Raw genomic sequence first — 18,484 nt, 5'->3', positions numbered from 1 at the left:
TTATTAAAAATAAGGGGGGGGGGTTGAAAAAAATTAATTGAAATTATTATTATTATTATTATTTTTTACGTTCATTTGTTTGTTCTTTTTTATACTGTTGTATTTTGAATTTTAAACTTGTTTTTTTTTTTTTGTCGAGAAATAATAATAAAATTCACCAGCATTTTAGCTTAAACCTATTTCTCTTCGTTATCAAACCTTGATTTAATTGTTCATTTGAATCCGTAGTATTAAATTTATTATTATTATTATTAATCGGAGGAAAAATTTTACCATCCTCGGGAGAGGGTAAGTATCAGCTCGTTTTTAAAACCGTTTTCAAATCCTCTGGCAATGTACAAATCATGTCCTCTAACCGAGCCCTTAAATTAAAAATTACGGATTCAATAAGTATTTTTTTTTAATACCTGCAAACATAAAAAAAAGGATATAAGTGCGTTACCTTAATTGTTCCTTGGTGCCTGAATTTATAGGAAGATCACTGTGTTGCAATTTACTTCTAATTTTTAATATCATGTCTACGATTTCTACTTCTTTTTTATCTCTAACCCATTCGGTTAAATCCTGTTAAAAATTGTACGTGTTATTATCATTATCTGCTCATTTAAAAAAAAAAAGGAAAAATTTAATAATAATAATAATGATTTTTAAATAACTCACGGCATCACATAAAGCTTCTAATTGAAGAGCACGAAGTTTTTTACTCAAGTGTTGATACCGCGTATTGTACCATCCTGAAAAATTGGGAGATTTAAAAAATCTTCTATAAAGTCCAGGCCAATCCCCTTTGACTCCGGACGTGAGTTGAGGACCCATTGTTTCAAGAGTTGCCAAAAAATCATCAGGATTGAATGGCCGAGGTACTGGAGCTGCCTTTAAGTAAATAAATTTCCGATATAAAATAAACAAAAATGACGATTTAAAATTTATTGAGTGATAATTATTACCTTATAAGGAGATATATTTTTTTGTAAAGGCATACAAGATGCCATGTATCGCTCTAACGGAATCATAAAACTTTGTGTTAATTCTAAAAGATGCCTTTTGAGTAAAGCTGTCTGAACTTCTCCTGGCCTTTTAGCCTGGACGCCTTTAAGAATTTTAGATAGCATTGCTTTGTCCTTTTTAAGAAATGGCCTGTAATGCGTATAAACTCCCGGCTTCGAATCCAACATTTTTATGTTTGTCCCCTTTTTTAATTTGTTCTGCTTAAAATTACTTTGATAACTTTCCGATGTTTTAATTATGTGTGGCCAATGTTGCAATGTTTTAACAAAAAAAGGATTTGTAACTCCCAGTATCACCGGTGGAGGAAGGTGAGTTTTTGTAGTGTATTCTTTAAATTCATTGTCATGAATTGTAAAATAAGGCCTATAATCTGAGCAAAAATTGAGAGGAGCTATGGTGCTGAAATAAAAAAATATTTTATCATTAAACCAAATGTATTTTAACTTTTAAAAAAAATTTAAGAAATTAAAGTTTACCTTATAAGTGCTTGAACCATATCGGAACATGTTTGAGGCTGTGATGACATAACAACAAGAGGTTCTGCAACTAATACCAATTCCCAAAGTAAATGTATATGAGGAAGTAAAGAGGAAAAGCATTTAAATAAATCAACATCATATACTGATGTTAATATCGTGTTAGAAAAGGAAGGCAAAATTGGACTGCTAACGTTGGCAACTGGAGTAGTACTTTCAGAAGATTTTCCTTGTTGACAAGGAATAAAAACCTAAAAAAATATTTACATACAACAATAAGTAATAATCAGTAACAGCAACAATGACTACATTATATTAAGGCATTGTATAATGATTTTGTTTAATTTTACCTGAATAGCTGTTCCTATTAGTGGTAATGTTACTGTTTTTCCAGGTACAGGAGGAGGCCATTGATTAATGTCATGACAAGCAGCTTCTAAGCTCAGTTCTCCGTGATCAAAAAATTCAGGAGCTATGATGGCAATTACTTCACTAAATAATGTGATAAAGGGAAGCCTTGTTATAATAACTACACTCTAAAATAAAATCAAACAATGAAAATAAACATATTAAAAATTTAATAAATAACTTTTCTTTAGCAAACCTTTTGAAAATAATCTCTAGGCAAGTTTTTATCTTTAACTTGCCTAAAGAAAACAAAACCGTAAAAGTACGAAGAAGAAATTTGAAGTGTTGACAGGCAATTTTCATTATAGATTTGATGAGCAGCGGTCAATCCTTGATGATCAGGTAAAAAACTTGATCTAAACCTAAAGTGAAATTTTGTGTCACCCATACAGCCAGAATTGGAATCAGGAAAAGCCAAATAACAAATACTAGTTTTGTCTTGATCAGACATTGTTGTTTGTGATGGATATATCATCTGAAAAATTTTTTTAAATAATAGAAATTTTAAATTGGTATAATTAAAATTAATTTTTAAGATTAAGATTAAGTAACTTGTAAATTTTTTTTTGTTAAATTTAAAAAATTTCGATTGATAATTTAAATAAAATTAGAATAAAGATGACGAGTACAAATTTCTTCTAAAACATATAAATTATAATTCTTATCTTATTGTAATGCTTTAAAAACTGCACATTTCTTTGTACATCTTATCTCTTTGTTAGTTTCTATAATAAGACTGAAAAACTTTCAATATGTTTCGATATTTCTTTTTTTTTTAATAAAAATTATCAGAAATAATAAATTAATTATTTATTAATTATTTAAAAATTTATACAAATAAAACGATTCAAAAATTATGTTTTCAAGCAATTAAAAAAAAAAAGAGAAATTACAATTAAAAAAGTGAACATCCTTATGTTAATAACATAAGTATAATATCAATACAATGAATTTAACTATAAATTTAGTACAACTACAAAGTTAAATATTTCAAATGTAATGTGTTTAAAATATATGATGAATTTTATAATAAAAATATTTGAAATAAAAAATTAAATAATCACAGAAATCTAAACAATACTTACTTCTAAAGCTTGTCCTAACTCTAAATCGAATGTTACTACACAAATGCAATGAATCCAGGATTTGAAACGATCCCATGTTGTTTTAGTAGTATTAAAATTTTGACATTGATCACCCATGACTGAAAAATTTCATTAAGAATTAAATTTATGGCCTGTATTTTTTTGGCCAATTTATCACAAAAACATTTTTGAACGTTTTCAACTAGGACGTATGTTTAAGATTATTAATTTTGTTTTTTAAAATATGTTTATAAAAAGTGTATAAATTCCATTTATTCATGATTTAAAAAAAATAAAAAAAAAATTAAGGAATCACAATATATTTTACACGCAATTTGGTTAGTACAAATTAAAAATTTAAAATATCAGTTCAATCAACTAAATTGTCGTGGCAATAGAATGTTTTTATTCATAGAGAAAATTGCTGTTAGGAATACTGTACCGTTGTGATTGCCGTTGAAGCATTCAAAAATTAAATTTTACTAAAGAAATTTAACTTAGTATTATTAAAATATTGTTTTTAGGATTTTTAATCATCATCAAAAACTAAAGCACTTGAATATTAAAAAATGAAAAATAATTGGTGAGATACTTTTCTTTTTTATTTTAAAACTTAAAATACTCACTTAATTTGACAGTGTACTTTTTAACGCTTAAAGAATAATTTTTAAAAATTTTAAAATGGTGATTATGAAATTAATAGCATGCATACGTTTTTATTTAATATATACGTTTACATTTGCTTATTAATAAATAACTTTTTACAAACTACTAAAGTTTTAATTTGAAATGCATAATTCATAACTTAGATTTCCGTTTATTTGATAAATTTTTGGAAAAAGTGTGGCTCAAGATAACGAAATTTGTCTTATGTAAAAAGATAATTTTTTAAATTAAAATGTCTAATTTATTAATGACTGATTTTGCTTTTAATTCACTTTCAAAGATACTTCCATTTTTTCAAAATCATAATTGTAAGTTAAAGTAGTAGTTAAATAATTATATTTTTGTATTTAAAACTTTTTTCAAATGTAAGATTTCAAATGAATTCTTCTAAAGTCTAAATAATTATCTATTGTTAAATCGGTTATTATTATTTTGTTAAAGAAAAAAAACCAGTTTAGACAAAATAGCCCTGCTATGACATATACTTAAACTTTTTCAATCATAAATCATAAAATCATAATCGATTTATATTCATAAAATCCTTGTGTTACATAAAATTTTATTGATGTACAATATTACAATTAATTTTTCAATTATCTTTGTAAATTGTTTGTATTTGTGTAGCTTTGAGTAACTTCAAATAACTTAAGCTATTCAATCTGAATTAGATGTTGATGACATCAGTATCCCAAAACTATTAATGAAATATCTTTTTCAGTACATCACTCAAATTTATTTTAAACGATAATAAAATGTTCTTAAAATTATGTTTAAATAAAAATTTAAAAACCTTTATATTAAAATATAATTTTATTTTTCAGTTAGATCCTTAACTTTTAATATTAATTAAAATGGAATTACAAAAATGCTCGATAGTTTCCGTAATTAATCCTGGAAAATACATTATTTTAAACGAAGAAGAGGAACATTGCTCGAATATAAAATCATTGGAAAAATCACTTACAGCAGACTTAAGATGTGGATATTTTAATGAATTCGATTCTAATTTAAGTGCCAATCAGGTATTTTAAAATTAATTAATTAATAAATATTGATCAAGAATGTTTTTGTATTGAAAAAAAAAGTCAATATAAATAGACTTTTTATAAAAAAAATGCTTTTTAATTTTTAAAATTTTAAAATTACTGTTTACATTACATTATAATTTAATAAGCTAAAGTGTACAATAATTTTTTAAAATATAATTTGTCTTAAAAAAAAAGCAAATTAATAAAAAAGTTTGAATTTTTTTTTTGCCACCTTAAATTTTAATAAGTTTTAGCATAAATTTCTAATTAAATATATTTAATATTTTAGTGGGTAGCGGTAAAAGTTGATGAAACCAATACCGGTTACAAAAGAGGAAGGATTTTAAATGAAATTAAAAAAGATAAATTATATGAAATTTTATTGGTGGACTATGGCGAAATCATTCACGTGGAAAAATCGGATTTCACTAATATTATAAGTAAAACTTATACAGATATAGAACCATTATCATTTACAATAACACTTTATGGATTGTTACCAGTCACAACTTTAACAATAAATGGAAACGTTAAAGAAAAGTACTTTTAATTTTTTCTAAACAATGTTTTTATTATTATTATTATTGTATTTTTTTTTACACAAGCAGCGTGATGCATTTGGAAAAGTTTTGTAGCTCTGTCTATTTCTAAAGTCTAATAATTTCTTCAACAATCTTGCTCATGATAATTTTTTTTTAAAAAACATATGATAAATCACGATGGGGCCTTAAAAGGTATTAATTATCTAGCCAAATATTATGTATATCAAACGTCCATTTTGATTCCTTGGAACATATATAAATTTGTTCTTTTAATTATTTATCAAGTTCGTCAATAGTTATTAAATTGAAACAAATCTAGAAAAATTTTAGGTTTATGAGAAAAAGTTTTCTTGTGTTTTTTTCTTTAGAGAAGATTTCAAATGATTGTTTTTATTAATATTATCATAAAAATAATGGATTACTTTTAGAGTTTGTGAAAATTGGTCGGAAAAATCAAAAAATTTCATAAAAAACTTAATAAAAAAAAATTTCAAGATATTGTTTAAAACTATTCTTGTGAAAGACAAAATGGTGTACGGTGAGATTATAATAAATGAACATTATTCATTAAGAAAATTACTATTGTTTGAAAAGTATTGTGTTTATTCGCCAAATTATTTTTTAAAAAAAGGTAAATATAATAATAAATTTAAAAATTATAATAGCAAATATGATTCAAAACTTTCATTTATTGATTAATAATTTTTTAGAATTTTCTCTACTTTCATTCAGTGGTACAAAAAGTATAAGACAAGGAAAACAAGAACAAGTTGAAGAAAATTTACGTACGTTTCAGTCCAGTGATCAAAAAAATATAATATCGAAAGAATCGAGCAGTCATTTAAAAAAAAATGAAAACATTTTAAATTTTCAAATGATGAAAACTTAAATCGAAGGAAAATGTAAAAGTAGAAGAAGTTTTGCCTAATAGAAATTTAATTGCAAAATTTTTGTCTTGTAGAAGAAATTCAACGTTACTCACCAACAGTAACAAAGGTAGATTTCTTTCTCGTAATTTTTTCTTCTTATTTTTTGATAGCCTGTGATTTTGATTATAAAATGATTATAAAAATTTCAGGAGAAAATACTAATTCAGAATCTACTTTTACAATCAATAAATTAATCGGCAACGATAAAATAAAAAAAAATGAAAATGATGGTGATGGAAATAATAAACATTTATTACAATTTCAAAATGAAAAGTTTCTGGAAGATGAAAGTAATAATTTATCAGTATTATCAAGTAGTATTGATTTAAAATGTGAAAAAAATACAAATATCATTAATAATGATGATACTTTTAACGATAAATATTCAGAAAAAAATAATTTCGATAATCCTAATCTAGATGAAATTTTTTTAATAAGAAATCCTATGATTCGGTATGATTGAAATATGCATTCAATTAATAATAGTTTGTAACTAAATTTGATATTATTATCTAATTACATAACTTCTGAATCAAAAAAAAAGAAAAACAGGCACGTAAATATTTATTATTAATTAATTAATAATTATTTTTATCGTTTTTAGTTTACAATCCGATGCATCAGTGGCTTTGAAAACAAAAACAAATCAATCAAATAAAGAAGAATCGCTTAAAATTTTACCTTATTATGAAAATAATTTTAATTATTTTCGTCCCTTTGTTTTATTCAAAGATTTTGTTTTTGAACCGAAGACAAAATTTAAAGATTTAAATATACGTAATGAAATATTAACCGTATGTAATTTTACTCCGAATTATTTAATTGATTAGCTTATAATTATTTTTCTAAAGTTAATTTTTTTCTTTTATATAACAAATTAGAATTTGATGAATTGTGGAAGATTTGAAAATCTCAGTCCTCTACAGCAATGGGCCATTCCTGCTATGAGTTTTCAACAAAATGTTTTAATTCTGGGAAGTTCAAAAACTGGTAAAACATTAGGATACGTAATATCAGTTATTGATGTAGTGAAAAAAAAATGCGCCGAAGAGGTAGAGTGGTGCTTGTACTTTCGAAAGGAAATTTTATCAAATTCCTCATATTTTATAAATCAATTTCGTTGTAGGAATCTTTTGGAAATGGTCCTATTGCAGTTATTATTTGTTCGAGTTCTAGAGTTTGCGAATTCGTATATTCAATTTTCAACGCCCTTCTTGGGAAATTTAATAAAAATCCTTCTACGAATAATTTTAATATATCCATCGTGATGGCTTACGGCGGTGGAAACGAAATGGATGTTATGGTAAAAAAATTTTAAAAAATTACAACTTTTAACAAAAATTATTTCTTATATAAGTAAATGCAATGTAAATTTAAATATAAATATTCTATTGTTTTAGGTTAAATTGACAAACGGTTGCCATATTTTAATTTCAACTTCTTATTATATTGTAAGGCTTCTAGAATATTCTATCGTGACAAACTTTGAACGGTTAAAATGTTTAGTTTTGGACGAAATTGATATTATAAGCGAAAAACCATTCAAACAAAATGTAAGTTTTAAAGTAACTTGGGAAATAATAAATTTTTTTGAGAATGAAGATTGAAGAACTACGAACTAATATTATTTAATTTCAGGTACAATTAATCTTGGAAAAAGCTAAGCAAAGTACACAAAATCGTTACTGTCAAAAAATATTTTGCGGTGAAAAATGGACGGAGAATGTGGAAATTTTAGCGAAAAATTATCTTGAAAATTATTTTTTAGTCATTGGATCATATGCGGAAGCTGCAATTTACTCCAAATTGAGACCTAGTATTTATCTCGTTAAAGCTCAGCACAAACCTGAATTCGTAATGGGTGTGTTTTTAAAGTTTTTGTTTGCATTTACTACAAGTCGATGTTGATTTTTCTAAATTGACTCAACGACTCTTAATATTTTAATAATAACAACAATCCTTTATTCTTTCAGATAAAATTCGGGATGAATTAAAAAAAATTTTAATTTTGTGTGAAAGCACAGACGAAGCGCTAGACGTACATAATTATTTAAAAAATAAAAATATTAACTCGAGTGTAGCTCATGAAAAAATGCTCTCATGCCAAATAAGAGGTGATTTAAATTTTTTTAAATGTGCTGACATTTTATTTTAAATTACTTTAAATTAAAATTATTATTATTATTATCGTGTTTAGATATTTGCCACTCGTGGAAAATTTGCGACGGTCAATTTGTTATTGTGGCCACGGATGATGTCGTTAACGAGCTAAAAATCAATGATGTCGATATGCTTATTCATTACAGCTTAACGGTCAAATCGAAAACAAATTTTTTTTTTCGCTATTCAATTATTTTAAATAATAATTTATCTACAGCTAACAATCATCAGACTCTGGTTGTTTATGTTTTTTTATTTATTTTTCCTTAACTTCCTTTTTTTTTTTTGATGAACGTTTCATTCACAGAAATGTACGTTATTCTAGTTTTTATATATATTTTATAATATAAATATATTTTAGGAGGTTTCCAAAAAAGTAACAACATCGGATATAATTATTTTGGATGAAAATAATGGCCGCCAAATTCCACAAATAGTTGATTTCGTCGTTCGTTTAAATGGGAATGTGCCCGATGTTATTCGGGAAAAGTGTAAAGTAAGGTCCTCTTTCCAACAAAAAAATTGTACCTTAATAATTTTTATGAAAATTTAATTAATGTGATTTTCTTATCATCATTCTATAGGAAATCGAAAGAAAATTGGAAGTATCTAAGGAAGCTCGAATATGTGAAAAACTTTTGACTTTAGGAAAATGCATAAATATGAAAAGCTGTTGTAAACGTCATGCTTTGGTCAACGATATAGATTCTTCTAGTCAACTCCCTTCGAGTGGTTGGATAAATTTTTCTGTTTTAAAAGTACATAATCCCACAAGTTTCTCAATTGCAATTTCAGAACATTTGGATTTAAAGGGAAATAAAACGACAATAAATCACGATCCGCTGATAAATGAGAAATTAAATGATTATTTCCAATTAGATGAAAATAGGTTTTTATTATTTTTATATTATCATATTTAATTGATAATTAATTGAAAGAACTGATTTTTTTTACAAATTTTTTTTTTTCTTTCAGAAAAAGTCTCGGTTCTCCAAAAATCGGAGACATTTGCGCTATTAAATCATTCGTATTGAATAAAGAGGTTTTTTACAGGGCCGAAATAAGAGATTATATTAAAGTCAATAAACATAATCAACCATTGATAGTAAATGTTAGACTCTTGGACGAGGGAGATTACGTACAACTAACGGTATAGAGCAAATAAAAACTTGGAAAAAAAAATATTTGTCGTAGCAAAAAAAAAAAAAAAAAAATTTTATTTTCAGGCCAAAGAATTATTAGAGATACCTTATGAAATTGCTAAAATACCCTCCACGGCGATTGAAGTTAAAATTGTGGGGATTCAACCTTTAGGTTACGATCAGACCTGGAGCAAATTTGCTACAAATTACGCCAAAGGATTGTTAACTAAAAATTACGAAAAGGATTTATCGTGGCGCGGAAAAATAATCATAGCAATGAAGGATACTTTATTTTTAGACTGCGTTTTGCTGACGAGAGCTTTACATAATGTAAAAACAAATTCCGTTGATTTAATTTATCAAGAAAACCTTATTCAAAATGGTTACGCTGTTAAAAATGCCGAACATTTTTCTCGTTTAAAAAAACTTTGTATCGAAGGAGGGATTTCCGTTTTTACACCAAATGGTAAATCCTTAACCTTAAATTTTTGAGGTTTTTATTTTTGTGTCCTATTGCGAAATTTTTTTTTTTAGAAAATAAAAATGACTTGTTATCAAAGGAAAAATTTGATTGTTGCGAACCCGATTGGGCATTTCTTAGCGAAAACGTGGAAAAAGTTTGCTTTTTGTCGGGACATGATGCATCAACGTTTTTTTTACGTCTCGAAAAATTTTCGAAATTGTAAGTTTAGAATAATTGTTTACGATTAAATTAATATCAAAATGGTGTAAATATATATATTATTTCAATACTAGATTAGAAGATTTAGAAAAAGCTTGCGAGAAAGAAGCGGGGGAAAAAAATAAGAAAAATTTAGACAAAAATGATTTGTCACCCGGAATGTTTTGCCTTGCTAAATTCAACAACGAAAGGTAAATTTTATTATTATTATTATTATTATTATTATTTTTTTCTAATGAAATTTTTTTAACGTGATTTTTATTATTGCTTTCCATTTTTTTTTTTTTTTCAATTTAGATGGGTCAGAGGAAGAATAGATTCAAAAGAAAATGACTTTTACAATATTTATTTAATTGATCATGGAAAATTTTCAATCGTAAATAAATTTGACGTGACAACAATATCTTGTCATTTGATTCGTCAGTTACCGTGTCAAGTTCGTGATTGATTGATTGATTGATTGATTTATTAATAAATTTAATTTTTTTTAATTCGTTAAAAATAAACGTTTCCGATTTATTTATTTTCAGGCAATAGAATTTAATTTCATCGGAGTCAAAATTCACGAAAATAATAATTTAACGGAAATTTCACGGGAAATGGATAAATTTTTCGATAATGAAAATAATTTTATTTATTGTTACGGAATAGAAAAAAATTTAAAATCAAAAATAACCGGTGGAAAAAAATACGGTTGTAATTTATTGAATGGCATAAATGGGAAATCGTTAAACAAATATTTGATCGATATCAAAATGGGTTCGATGGTTGAATGCGAAAAAGAATTTCTTATTAATATCGAATCGAAAATTTTAAAGGGAAAAGACGACGAAAAAAATTTTTTCGAAAACGAAGAGGAGGAGGAAAAAAATAAAGAGTCGGAAAATTTAACGAGTGATTATTCAACGTGTGAAAACGAATCGAATTCGTTTTCTTCTTCTTTTTTATCCGACGAATTATTATTTGAAAACGAAAATGAAATTCAGTTTCTCAAAGAGGTGATTGTAATTTTTTTTTTTTGTGATTTAAAATTATTTAATTTGTGCGATGCGTTCATCGTTTTTATTTATTTTTAGTTTGCTACTAACGTTCTCGATATACCGATGGAAAAATTGGCGGACGAGTCTTTGAAAACAAATGAAAATGGGAAGGAAGAAAATATGGATTCGAAGGAAAGTCAAACGGAAAAAATAATTTTAGAAAGTCGTACGAAAAAACCGGAAGTAATGATTCGTGATAAAATATTGACTCCGCAAATACGATGGAGTCAAAATTCGTTTTCGATTAATATTAAAATATTAATTAATAATATTGAAAAATACAAATGCGATTGTTCCGTCACTAATTTTTTATTCAGGTTTTCACAATTTATTTATTTATTTATTTTTTTTGTAATTATCATAATCTAAGAAAGTAATTTATAAAATTCGATTAATCGTTACGAAGGTGCGAGGTCGATGGGAAATATTATGCCGTCGATATTAAATTTAACGGAGTCGTTAATCCGCAAACTACTAAAATCACGTTGAAAACATTTTACGCAAACATAAACATAAGAAAATTAAATTCGATGCTTTGGTCCAGACTTACAAGAGATGATGGAAAAAATCATTTTGTTTTAAGAGATTCCGAAGTTGAGGAAAAAAAAGATGATATAATATCATTGGCGATAGAATCAGGTGAGGAAGAAGAAAAAAAAAATGAAAATGAAAATGAAAATTCAGTCTTCGGATTCGATTTAACTTTTTAATAATTTTAAAAAAAAAAAATTTGTTTTCAAGCCAAAAAAAATATAGAAAGTGGAATATTGAAAGAAGGGATTCGATTGAAAACCATTGTTTCGTACACCGATTCAGATTCGTCTGATTTTGACGATGGTTTTATGGATTCGGGAGACGAATTCAACGTTTAAAATCAACCGCTTTCGTTCAATATAAAATGAATGATGGGTTTAATGGTTTTCATCTCATCACGGAATTATAAAAAAAAAATTGAGCTTCAATGAACGTTTACGAGAGTATTTAATGTAATTATTATTATTATTTTTTTAAATTAATTTTATTTACACACGCACAAAAAACAAAAAAAAAAATTTTCAATTTACTTTTTTTTCATTTGACACTCGTAAAATTTTTAATTCTCGACGAAAATTCTAACGGTGATCGCGATGATGTTTTCAAAGCTTTCAATTCTCTTTCGCGTGTTTCATTATCATTAACAAATTTCTTATTGTTATTATTATTATTATTAATAATACTAAAATTATTAGTAGCAGCAGTAGTAGCAGTATTATTATTATTATTATTAATTTTAACGATTAATCCAGGTAGTTTATATTCTGAATGTTTTTGTTTTGTTATATTTTTATAATCTGTTACATTGGAAATTCCCCTTTTTCTCGAGTTAAATTTTTCCGTTTCATTATTATAATTATTATTATTATTATTATTACTATTGTCTTTCGGATATTTTTCTGTCGAAAAATAATTAATTTCATTTTTTTTATCATTATCTTTATATTGATTGTTGGATGAAAAACCTAAGATAACATCAGATATGGGAACTTTAAGTGAGGAATCTGTTTTTTTGAATTTTTTATCCCGGTCATCATCATCATCATCATCATCATTGCCATCTTGATGATGTTTGATGATGTTGTTGTTGGAATGATCTAATTTTTGTACGACAACTTTCGGATAAGGAACTTTATGACCGTGAGGTTTAAATCTAATTACGGGACTCTCTTCGGAATATTTTTCTCCTTCTTGCTCTTCTTCTAATATGTGGTGTTCTAGTGCGTCAGCAAAGTGATGGTGATCGTGGTGAAAATAATATTCATCGTCATCGATGACGTGTTCATCGTCATCTTCCCAATAAATTGTTTCGTTAGGCGGTGGTTCGGAATACAGATAAGATATCGGCCAGTATATAGGAAAATCGTATTCGTCATCTCTGAAAAATTATTATTATTATTATTTTTAACTTTTTACTATAATAACAAAAATTTTAAAAAATTTATTAAATCAATTTGATGCATCCGGTTAAGTTAATGAATAATTTTATGGTTTTTATTTTATTTTTTTTTTTGTTTTTATTCAAATTGTTACTACAAATTTTACTACTTGATGTGAATGACTAATTAAGCAAATTTACTAATTGCGTTTTTTTTGTTTTGTTTTTTTTTTTAGTTTGGCTAAGCCGTAAAAACACAAAGACAGTTAAATATTACGGTTGAGTTAATTTTTATATTGGTCCGGTACGATATCCGTAATAATTAGAATTGAGTTAAACGATCCTAAATCTACTTTACCCAGAAATCCAAGGCCTCGTGTCTGAATGAGGTTCGAAGGAATGAGCAGGATGTGGAATATAACCCTGAGCCGGTTTGTTTTCAAACCGGTTATCGAACTCCGGGTAATATTGCTCACTGCAAGGTCTCCACTGCTGTGGCCCGGCTTCCCCTACGTAACACCTTTACATACGGATTTTTAATGAATGTTTTAATTGTATTGGTTAGTGTATACCTGTGTGTTTTTGAAAATGATTTATTTTACGTACCAAGGGTAGTTATAACCTCTTGAATAACCGCAAGCGTGTTTTGGTCTGCAGCAATAATCCCATTGGCTACAATAAATTAAATTATTCAATCAACATTCGTCGATTAAAAAAAAAAAGTGCGTCTCTCCATTGAAAAACTTACTCGGCGGTTCCTCCTTCAACTGGACACGACCAAAAACCTCCCAACGGATTCAACGTACATTCAGTACCTATTTTACACGGCCAACCACTTACCGTAAAATGTCTCCAGGTGTCACCCACGCTCCATAATTCTGAAACCGACAAAAAAAAAAAGAAAATTTGAAATTTCTAACGAGGTAAAAAAAAAAATTTTTTTATTTTTATTTTTAAATTTTATTTATTACCGTTCGGCTTGCCATGCGATAAACCGTTGAATTCAGGATAACCTTTTAACGGTGGTCCGGGTCCTATATACGAAGTACCAACATCTAATTCACAACCGTGACCGAAACTTCCTCTTTCGTAAATTTCATGATTTGGAGAAAATAAAAAATCTTCGAGAGAGAAAGCAGTTACGGGCCAATCGGATAGGAAACAATTTTCATTTGATTCACCAATAACTCTTGATCCGTGTCTAAAACTAAAAGTCCTACAGGTGAAATATCCAGAGTTTAAACAAGCTAATTCGCACTCCGATATTCCTTGAACCCATAGACTTTTTGCTATTTTATTAGTATCCATTTTTCGATTGCTGGCCACTTTGAGAAAGCATTCTGCAGGAATAAATCAAAAATTTTTAAAGGAGGTTGCAGTTTTAATCCGTTAATGCGTCACGTGAAAAAATTATAAATTTTACCCGCGCTACTGATTCTTTCAACATTCAAGCAGGAACTCATTTTAAAATAAACGTCGCAGCTTCTATCGGGAAAAAGATCTGATTCTAATGTTAAAGAACTAAAATCCGTTAATAGACAGTTGGGAGGCGCACCTCCACTTCCTGTGGAATATCTAAAGCTATATCCGGTGCATTTAAATGAAGAACTTGTGCACATAGCTTCGCATTCTAGAACCGAGGGTGCGTCAAACATTTTTTTAATTGATGTGGAATCCAATCTGTAACCTGGATGTGCTCTTTGGAAACAAACTGAAAATTGATAAATAATCGAACAAATTATTCAGTTGCTCATAATTTTTCTGATGTCATTGTTATGAAATCGTAAATACTTACCTTCATTTTCAATTACGTGAAAACCGTCGTTAAATTTTCGAGAAGAACCAAATACTCTGTGCGTCGAGTAATCGTTTGGTACATAGTAATTTGGCTGTAATTGAGTTTGAGGATAGTTACCATAAGAAGATGGAGGTCTGGATGGTAATTCTTGGGGTCTTGTTGAATATACATGTGGCCTGATTGTAGTATCCTTAATTGGAGGAGATAAATTGTTTGATTTTGAAGGCAAGGGTGGTGTTGAAGGTGAAGGCCGAGTGTAAATTGGTTGAGGTCCTAGTGTACTCTGTGGTGGTGAATTATTAGAAATCGTAGGGGAATATTGTGATGGCGTTGAAAAATTGTTCGGGTTTCTTAATGAATTTGATGGTGTTGAAGGAAAATTAAAAGATGCCGTGTTTTGTTCCTTGGGTGATAGGTTATGAATTTTAGGAGGTAAGTATTTAAAATTTTGGGTTGAAGTTTTATAATTGTTGGGATTTTTTTCACGATTTCGATCATTAACATCTGCATCTATAATTATATATGTTGGAACTTTACCAGAATTTCTTGAATCGTACCCGTTTCTTCTAAATCCACCAGTGATTTCTCCGTAGGTGCCAAACCCATTTCCATAATTACTAGAACTTCCTATTGAAACACCACCATAAACACCAAAATTTCGATTAGGACCTTCGAAATTATTAGGGCCATTTCCTGAACCGCCTGTTCCTCCGTAAATAACAGGACCTCCTCTGTAGTTAGTAAAACCTCCACCGTAACCACCAGAGCCTCCGTAGTTACCGGGCGTTCCATAAGGATTAGGGATTCCATACCTATTAGAATCTCCTGCATAATAGTTCGGATTCCTATTCGGATCACCTGAGTCTCCTCTGTAACCACCGAAACCTGGACCTCTGTTGTTACCACTGGGATCGCTTGGGTAATTATCTGAGGTTCCGCCTGGACCACCCGGTCCCCTTCGGTAACTATCAGGACCTCGATTTGGACTATCGGGTCCTCTTGGATAATTGTCTGGACCTCTTCTTGAACCTCCCGATCCTCCAGAGTAATTGTCAGGACTTCTGTAGGGGCCCGATCCTCCTGAATAATTATCCGGTCCTCTGTATGGACCCGACCCTCCTCTATAATTACCTGAATCACCGTTAGTGGCGCCAGGACTACCTGGATAATTATCGGGACCTCTGCTACCGCTTGATCCTCCTCCGTAACTGCCCGAACCTCGGTTAATGCCACCAGGCCCACTTGAGTAATTGTCCGGGCCTCCGTTTGGGCCACCTGATCCTCCTCGATAATTATTAGAACCACCTTGATAATTATCTGGACCTCTGTTTGAACCTGATCCTCCTGAGTAAATGTCAGGACCTCTGCTTGGGCCACCCGACCCTCCCCCATAACTACCTGGACCTGTGTTTGGCCCTCCTGGCCCTCCTGAATAATTATCTGGCCCTCTGTACGAGCCATCCGATCCTCCTCCATAATTGCCTGGACCTCTGTTGATGCCACCAGGACCGCCTGGGTAATTTTCTGGACCTCTGATCGGGCCACCCGATCCTCCATAACTGCCTGGATCCCTGTTAGTACCACCAGGACCACTTGGATAATTTCCTGGGCCTCTGATCGGGCCACCCGATCCTCCTGGATAATTTCCAGACCCGCCTTGATAATTATTTGCTCCTCCCCTTGGACCACTCGATCCGCCTCCATAATTATTGGGACCTCCATTAGAACTACTAGGGCCGCCTGGATAATAGTCGGGACCTCTGTTAAGGCCTCCCGGTCCTCCTGGATAATTATCAGGGCCTCTACCAGGACCACTTGATCCTCCTCCATAACTCGAACCTCGGTTAGTGTCACCGGGACCGCCTGAATAATTGTCAGGACCTCTGTTCGACCCTCCTGACCCTCCTGAATAATTATCTGGCCCTCTGTACGGGCCACCCGGTCCTCCTCCATAACTACCGGATCCTCCATTAGTGATACCAGGACCACTCGGGTAATTATTTTGTCCTCTACCTGGTCCGCTTAATCCTCCTTCATAACTACCGGGACCGCCACTAGTGCTCCCAGGACTTCCTCCATAATTAAAGGGACCTCTTCCGTAATTGCTCGGGCCTAAATTGTAACCTACAGAAATTCCTCCATAACCACCTGAACCATCTCCATATCCGTAAGGTCTGCCGTACGGTTTATCGGAATAGAAAAACTCGGGTTGGAAAGATGGTGTTGGTCCTCTAGAAGGATTATTCGAAACATAAAATCCGCTTCCATATCCGTGATCACCCCATGGACCGTAATTTGTTGTTCCAAAACCAGTGCTCCATGGTCCATATGAGTCACCACCATAATACGGTCCACCAAACACTCTTTGATGATTAGGTACTACTTCGTTTCTTCCTACAAATTTGAAAAAAAAAATAAATTATCATTTATTTACGAAAACAATTTAAAAGTTTTTTAAATAAATAAAATATTAACCTATATTATGATAAAGTAATCCACAATTAGGAGAATCGATACCATATAAACGTTCATAATAAGCAAATTCTGGATCGTAAACAAAATCTCCATATTGATCTAAATTTCCAACGGTAAAAGATGATAATTCGCATATTCCTCTTCCAACTCCTTCCAGATCCAACCTTTAAATTCGAAAAGAAAAAACCGTGTGTGTGAGTTGTTTTCGACATTAAAATTTTTACGTAACTTTGTCGAAAAAAAAAAAAATTACCTAATATTAAATCCTTGACAATCGAAACGTTTTTCAATAGAACATTGATGTTGACAAGCTTCTAAACTATTACAAGGAAGAGAATGACGTATAAACCTTTCGTGTAACCTTTTACCGGAAACGACACGACGATAGCAAGCTAAAACGTGTATGAAAAACAAATTCATTTGTCATAATTATTATTATTATTATTTTTTTTTCACATGAAATTTTTTTTTTAACATATACATATTTATTATTATTATTATTATATTTTTACGCATAGATCCGATAACAATGACTGGAAATTTTTTTTTTTTAAAAATGTCATAAAATTTTTATTGTTTAAAAAAAAAAAAATGCTAATAATAATAATAATAATTTCATAATAAAATGTTACCAAACTGTGGAGAAAAAAAGAATTGTTTTTTATTCGCATAAAAATTATCATTATTATTATTTAAAAATCTTTTGTTTATATTATCTCTTCTTCTTCTTTTCCAGAATCAAAATAATAATAATGATGAAAATGGAAACCTTGGAAACTTTTCTATTGGAAGAAGAAAGATTTTTAAGTTTTCGAAAATTGGAAAAACTTTAAAAAAAATTCCAGGAATGATTTTGAAAAGGGGATCGAATAACACACTAAAAACCTGGACACAGGATGTCGTGATAAAAACTGGAGAAAAATTCACGGATAGTAATGATGATAATAATAATAAGGTAAGTAACGTAATAATTATTTTAATTTTTTTTTTCGCGAGTTAATTCTTTTAATCACTTTTAATTATTATTATTAATAATTTTTGTTCGAGATGATGATAATAATAATAATAATAATAATAATAATAGTGATAAAAGAATAATCGTTAATTAATCGTCGTATTAATCGATATAGAAA

At 29.2% G+C, this 18,484-nt stretch overlaps 3 protein-coding genes across 3 annotated transcripts; 1 reads left to right on the top strand and 2 right to left on the bottom strand.

Annotated features, from left to right (window-relative positions):
* Positions 1-295: 295 nt before the first annotated feature.
* On the bottom strand, positions 296-3,094 carry Phum_PHUM090370 (uncharacterized protein; the record flags this gene model as incomplete). Its single annotated transcript, XM_002423820.1, has 8 exons — positions 296-362; positions 443-564; positions 661-873; positions 948-1,407; positions 1,485-1,735; positions 1,835-2,020; positions 2,089-2,367; positions 2,978-3,094. 8 exons carry the CDS (start codon positions 3,092-3,094, stop codon positions 296-298), a joined length of 1,695 nt encoding a protein of 564 aa, XP_002423865.1.
* Positions 3,095-5,883: 2,789 nt separating this feature from the next.
* Phum_PHUM090360 (DEAD box ATP-dependent RNA helicase, putative) lies at positions 5,884-12,038 on the top strand (the record flags this gene model as incomplete). The annotated part of the gene is made up of 21 exons (XM_002423819.1): positions 5,884-5,998; positions 6,126-6,209; positions 6,292-6,595; positions 6,747-6,936; positions 7,024-7,194; positions 7,269-7,439; positions 7,543-7,695; positions 7,781-8,003; positions 8,116-8,256; positions 8,340-8,455; positions 8,667-8,798; positions 8,887-9,076; positions 9,307-9,452; positions 9,529-9,910; positions 9,979-10,126; positions 10,201-10,317; positions 10,424-10,562; positions 10,657-11,124; positions 11,203-11,483; positions 11,573-11,805; positions 11,908-12,038. 21 exons carry the CDS (start codon positions 5,884-5,886, stop codon positions 12,036-12,038), a joined length of 4,035 nt encoding a protein of 1,344 aa, XP_002423864.1.
* Positions 12,039-12,237: 199 nt separating this feature from the next.
* Phum_PHUM090350 (uncharacterized protein) lies at positions 12,238-17,771 on the bottom strand (the record flags this gene model as incomplete). The annotated part of the gene is made up of 11 exons (XM_002423818.1): positions 12,238-12,351; positions 12,442-12,599; positions 12,666-13,078; positions 13,437-13,598; positions 13,685-13,750; positions 13,827-13,956; positions 14,074-14,418; positions 14,502-14,789; positions 14,874-17,270; positions 17,352-17,515; positions 17,605-17,771. The coding sequence occupies 11 exons, from the start codon at positions 17,769-17,771 to the stop codon at positions 12,238-12,240; spliced, it is 4,404 nt and encodes a 1,467-aa protein (XP_002423863.1).
* Positions 17,772-18,484: the final 713 nt, after the last annotated feature.

The sequence above is a fragment of the Pediculus humanus genome, genomic scaffold, assembly GCF_000006295.1.
Source record: "Pediculus humanus corporis 1103172107443 genomic scaffold, whole genome shotgun sequence".
Lineage (NCBI taxonomy): Eukaryota > Metazoa > Arthropoda > Insecta > Psocodea > Pediculidae > Pediculus > Pediculus humanus.
This window is presented reverse-complemented; position numbering and strand designations above follow the sequence as displayed.